This window comes from Megalops cyprinoides, chromosome 1 (assembly GCF_013368585.1).
Source record: "Megalops cyprinoides isolate fMegCyp1 chromosome 1, fMegCyp1.pri, whole genome shotgun sequence".
In the NCBI taxonomy this organism is placed as follows: Eukaryota; Metazoa; Chordata; class Actinopteri; order Elopiformes; family Megalopidae; genus Megalops; species Megalops cyprinoides.
The window spans coordinates 17,387,707-17,393,706 of NC_050583.1; the positions used below are offsets into that span (position 1 = coordinate 17,387,707).

General features: G+C 40.3%; 1 protein-coding gene across 1 annotated transcript; it reads right to left on the reverse strand.

The window, feature by feature from the left end:
• Positions 1-1,054: 1,054 nt before the first annotated feature.
• On the reverse strand, positions 1,055-5,731 carry LOC118790581 (E3 ubiquitin/ISG15 ligase TRIM25). The gene is made up of 6 exons (XM_036547531.1): positions 4,924-5,731; positions 4,494-4,589; positions 4,202-4,390; positions 3,681-3,837; positions 2,904-2,993; positions 1,055-1,768 (listed from the first exon to the last, which is right to left on the reverse strand). Exons 1-6 carry the CDS (start codon positions 5,257-5,259, stop codon positions 1,248-1,250), a joined length of 1,389 nt encoding a protein of 462 aa, XP_036403424.1. The 5' UTR covers positions 5,260-5,731; the 3' UTR covers positions 1,055-1,247.
• Positions 5,732-6,000: the final 269 nt, after the last annotated feature.

A 6,000-nucleotide genomic window follows, 5' to 3' on the forward strand; every position in this document is an offset into this window, starting at 1 on the left:
TCATTGATGGAATGGAATATAAAACAAACACCATAGAAATGAGTAACTTCAAAATCATGACAGGAATACAGTATGACAAATATAACAAAAGAATAACAAAAAGACTGGATAATATTATTATTATGAATCAAAAATCAATTATATTTTAATATTTAAAAAAACAAATGATATTGTATGAATAATACAAATATTACCATTTTATTACAAAATATATTTATGTGTTTACGTATCATATATGTAATATACACATGCACACAGACAAACACATACACAAGGCCACACATTTTACATGTCTGTGGGAGACTTAGTCCTTTATCACATCTACCTACTGTGACGGAGCGCAGAGAGTCCGTCACTGGGAACGGCGGATTTTCCACCTCCGCATGAACAATGACAGGAATTAAACCGAAAATAATGCTTTACCGTCTGTTTGTATTATGTTAATGTGTAGGATGTCTGGTCAAGCTCTGGGGTTTAGCTAGAATCTGTGATAACACTCAAAAGTTGTAATGTATGTAACGGAATCAATGAATGACGCAAAACACGGTACATTGTAATTTAGAATCGTAATTTATTTAAAGCGGCTGTGTAAGAGTTCTTTAAGTGCGCACATTTAACGTGAGAACACTTGCTAGTTGGCTGTTATTTATGCTGTTTCTAAATGTATGTACCTACTTACTGGTGGTTCCTGTACTCCTGTTGTCTTCTGGGTGTGAGCGAGGAAACTGGGGTGCAGGACGGGGAAGCTTTTTCTGTGCTCTTTTCGCGCTACGATAAGGAAGCGCTCATTGGTGCAGGGGTGCTCCGTGCGATTTTATTTTAATCGTTAAAGAAGTATCTAAGGGCATTGATAAAATAAACATCTGATTGTCTGTAAGGAAGGTGTTTTGCCTAGGTGCTTTGATCAATGAAATATTGCGTGTAGTGGTAAATTGATTTATGTCTGTGCAATGGTTGAGACCGGGGTTTCATATGGTTGCTGTGTAGCTCAGATGGGGAGATGCCTCTGAAGTGAGAGGTCATGCCATTGGACCTTTGTAATAGGGCCTAGTTAGTATATGGGCATTGTCTCAGTGTTCTTTTCCCTTTTTGCCAAAGTGCTTTGTTTGTTTGTGTCTGCATGCTTATAACCTTGCCGGTAGCCTAAAGTAAAATAAAAAGTTTTCGAACTGGAAACTTTTGTCTGCAGTTGTCCCTCATTCAGTCTTGACCACATCTCCGCTCGGACACACTCCTTTACACTACACCTAGGGTACAGTGATAGACAAAGCATTTCCAGACTTCAGCCCAAACAGCCAGAACACTGGTCTTACAGGCGCAGTGAACTGCACCTGTATGCAGTGCAGCAGCGTCGGGTGGTCCGACATGCTGTAAAAGCTCAAGGAGCCCCCGTCCATGTCAAGTAAAACCCTGACCTTACTGGGACAGCCATGTTTAAGGGGCTCGTTCATATTGTTGTGCCAGAAGCACAGCCTCTTGGAGCTCCACTCCAGGCACCAGGAAGACTCAGTGCGACCCAGCAGGTCTCCACGCCCCAGAGTAGAGTAAGCGACTCCGATGGCCCAGCCCACACTAGCGGCTGTGTTCACCTCCCAGTAGTGCACGTCACTGCTGAACTCCTGCTCCGCCATCACTTGGCTCACATCAAAGCGGTCCTGCCGCAATGGAGACGCCCCCCCTGACCTCCGCACTTGCACTTTGCGGTTGTCCGGTGACACAGCCAGGTTCCTGTGCCCCAGCTCACGACTGAAGGAAACATATTCCAAACCTGCAAGAGGGGCGGAAAGGAAGATACATGCTTACTGCACTGGACACTGCATTTACAAGAATGTGCATGTGTGGAGGTTTACTGCAGTGGCACTCAGTGTGAAGTTAGACAAATTATTTAAGACAACTCTGAGAAGCAGATAATCTCTCAGTCACAATACAGAAACACCATTTTGTAGCAGCTGGTGGCAGACACACCACTTAATACAACACATTACACTGTCAAGGTCTGAACACAAAAGTTTTCTGAGGGTAATGTGAAAAGAATCTTTACAATGCCGACATATATGCAATGCGGAGGTGACCTTTACTGTAAATGTGTTGCAGGCAAAAAATCAGGCAGTTGTACACCTAAAGAAATAATGTTATCACACTGAACAGTCTAACAGGTGCATACAGCAAGGAAATTGAGACCTTACATCTTCAGACTGATAATGTGAAACCCAACAGATCATAACAAATTGTTTAACAGTATAGTAGTCTAATACCTATTATACAGCATTATATTGTTCCCTTGTTACTTTTGTCACATTGTAGGCTATGATTATTAGGTTATTCTGGATACAATTTCAAGTAACAGTGTCACACATCAATTATTTGGTATAATTGTCAAAGATGCCTGTCATCTACTAACAGATCATGCATACATTGATCATAATTTACACTGACAAAACTAATGGCGATTTATTTGCCTGATATTTATATATGATATATAGGTAGCAATAACCCAAGTAGCTGTTTTATATTGTCTTGTGTTCTTCACCATGTTCTATATAACATAAGAAATATAAAAATATCCTAAGGTAGAAGAAAAACAGTATTTATTGTCTCTCGCAGAGCTTAGAATATAGTAATTTTCATATCTCTTCCCTCGAATAAACGCCCGTTCTCTTCATCTGGTTGTTACCTCAGAGTTGAGGACATGCTTTTATGAATAGTGACAGAATCAGAAAGCTTCACTGACCCATTAAGTAATAATGACCAGCTAAAATTCTTTTTTGACCATCTGTCAAGAAGACTCTAACACAACAGACCAAATGCAGTCCATTACAGTAAAGGACATGAACAATTGATCAGATGATCAACATTCCTCTGCATGTATGGAGCATTGCTGCTTGCTGTCTTTGTCAACTTACAATGCGGTCCAGCAGATGGCCCCACACCTTCAGCACCATCCACTGGCTCTGCTGCTACACTCTGTGGATAGGACGCTCCCAATGGGACTCCTGTATGTTTATATAACATGTCATTCCTACCACTAATACCAGTGAAACATTCAACCTTAATAATAACATTAACGTTAAGTATTATTATAATAAGAATAATATTTATGATCTTTTGCCAGTTTCTAGTAAATACTCACAGAGATGACCATTTAGGGTGTTGTTGGTTAATGAGACAGTAGAATGGTACATTTCCGGGACGTAATGATTCAATAAACTGATATTGCCCAATCAATTTTATGTATTCACCCTGAGGTTGAGCACACAGTAGAAAATATCTTTCCTAAAGTACAATTTCTCTTGTGTTGAGGCACTAGACTTGCAAAATATAAGACTCACAGAAAAGGAGAAAAGGGATAACATTCAAAACAGAATTTTCCTGTATTTACTCAGCTCAGAAGCTAATAGCAAAAGATACGAATGTTTCGGCCAGTAGGCTTCATCTGCAAATTAAGTGAAATTCGGGGAAGATGAGCAGACACCTGCAGCACATGTTCTTGCCAGTACATGGCAGAAAATTATTAACACAAATCTGAGTGCTTGTTTTTAAGTCAAGTACAAACACCTCCACTGTTGTCTTCAGATTCTTGGTCAACGTCACAGTGTGAATAACCATGTTTGACACAAATGAAAATATGGAGCTTAAACTGATAACAATGTGATTTTCCTGTGTAAATTCAAGTCCTGTACCTTCAGGCTCCACTGAAGCAGTGTCAGTTGGCTCAGATGCATTTTGAGCATCTTGGAGTGGAGGGGCAACAGGGGCTGAATCTGCTGGGAGCTCAGCCTCTAGCCAGAGATCAACCACATTATGCCCCGTGACAGCTTCCTGTGATGGAACATCCACCTTAGTAAGGGACAGACATAATGGATGGTCAGTTGGTGTTTTTAACAATAAGTATCACAAAATGATCCTAACAGCAAACATAAGCAAATAATTATAAAAGTTTTTTTTTTTTTTGTTGTTACATTTCCTTATCCGACCATTCACCAGTATTCCTGGATTTGTGTATCAGGCTTTAAACTGTGTGAGTTTTTTCTTTGGGTTGTGATAAAAGCCCTGCTCACAGCACTAAATAATGCATATCTGGACTCTAAACTTCTCACATGGCTACCTGCACCTATCACAGAAAAGTGAAGATATGGGCAGACTGGGCTCTTTTTAACCAGTGCTAAATGATGATATTGGATAGCAGCATTCAGAGACCCACCTGTTCCAGCTGACTTATGGCACTGCTTAGACAGTCCTGCCCTACCCTGAGGCAGTCTGTGATGTTGACCAGAGCCTGCTGGGATAGTTCATCAATGTCACTCCACACAGCCTCTGGTACACTATTTGACACAGTTGAACTCTCGAAGTCCCCCTGAATTGCAGTGTCCTTTGTTACTGAGGCATGGGCCTGAAACAGAGATTCATGAAACCTTGCGATACCTGTGTTAGATACTGCATTATACGTTATACTATATTTTACTGCCAAACTTAATAAAACACAGGCAACTTACTGGGCTTTGCTGTCTGGTTTTTAACTTTTTTGAAAGGACATCTTCCAAGCTCTTCATTTCTGAAGTTAAGTGGGTTAATTTCCTCTTCAGTCTTTCCTGAATTAGGAAGTGGACGGTGAACAACATTTGTTAGCTACCTACAAAACTACAGAAAATAGTCTGCACATTCTGGGGCGATGATGCAGTCTTGAATGCTTAGCATTTACTAGAGAATTAGTCACACTTTTCTGATCTATATCTACAGCTATATTTATACTCTATACTATAGCACTACTGCTAAAACAAAGATGTATCTACAGAAATGACAATTAGTGTGTATTGCCCTTGTCAAATAAAGACAATGAATAAAATAAATAAATCTCTTTATTGCACCAGTGTCCCGTTAACATACCAGGTATTTCATTAGCTTGCCAGCTAGCTTGGTACTTACCACATTCCGTTCCAGTCTGTCTCCAAATTCTTCCGTCTCGACAGAAAACGGTGTGTGTTTACGATCGATACCTGTCAAAATTTCCTCCCAGGTCGGTCGATTTACTATACCCACAACACTGCAGAGAGCTACGTTTTTCTGTGGTGTGTAGCTCTTTGGAAACTCTTCCCTACAGTCTGGACAGCTTCTCGCTTTTCTACCAAGATGAGGTTTCAAACATTTCATGCAATAGTTGTGTTTACCACAAGACGATGTCACAGGATCTGTAAAAATCTCAAGACAGATCGAACACCTCAGATTAGTAGCTAAAGCTTCAAGGATCTGTTGTAACGCCATAACTGCCACAGTTGTTGTCTGTGTTACTAACCTCAGCTGAGAAATCGAAACTAGCTCATAGCTGTTCGTAACTTTTCAGCTATCTCTGTAGTTGGGTCTCTTGGTATTTCCCAGAGAGCTTTATTTACATATTTGACGTACTCGAGAACTTGTTTGGTCACCTGACGTAACATGAAAATACACAGTATTAGAGATTGCTGAAAAGAAGGAAAATCAACTAACTGTAACGACGAGTAATACCCAGCTGACTCAAACAAATATCGGCGTATTTTCATATACATAATCTACTTCCGTAAGTGGCTAATAAGCGAGGCTAACTGGTTATCTTAGCGAAAGTAACCTGCACACTTTCAAAAGGAAGTCCGATGCAAAAACAGACTGGTTTACAATAAAATGCTCCAGCGAAAACAAGTGCAACTACAGCTCCGTTCCTTTCCCGGAAGTAATGACTTAAGTAATGCAAGACAGTAGTCAATTTATCAAAGCAAGTCAGCTATGTGATTTACTGTTCTCCTTCGGCAGGTCTGCTTCGGATCTACTTCCGTCCTGTCAGAAAAATGATGCCTCTTGGGAAGAAAGGCCTGAATGTTTGTACCTGCACCTCTGTACGGCTCGCGAAAGCATGTTTGTTGGAAGTATATTGAAGCTCAATCGAAATTATTACATACAAAAATGAATACAAAACCTCAAAATGGATACATTTCAAAATGGACCTCCATCTTTGTATTTTGTCAAAAAGCC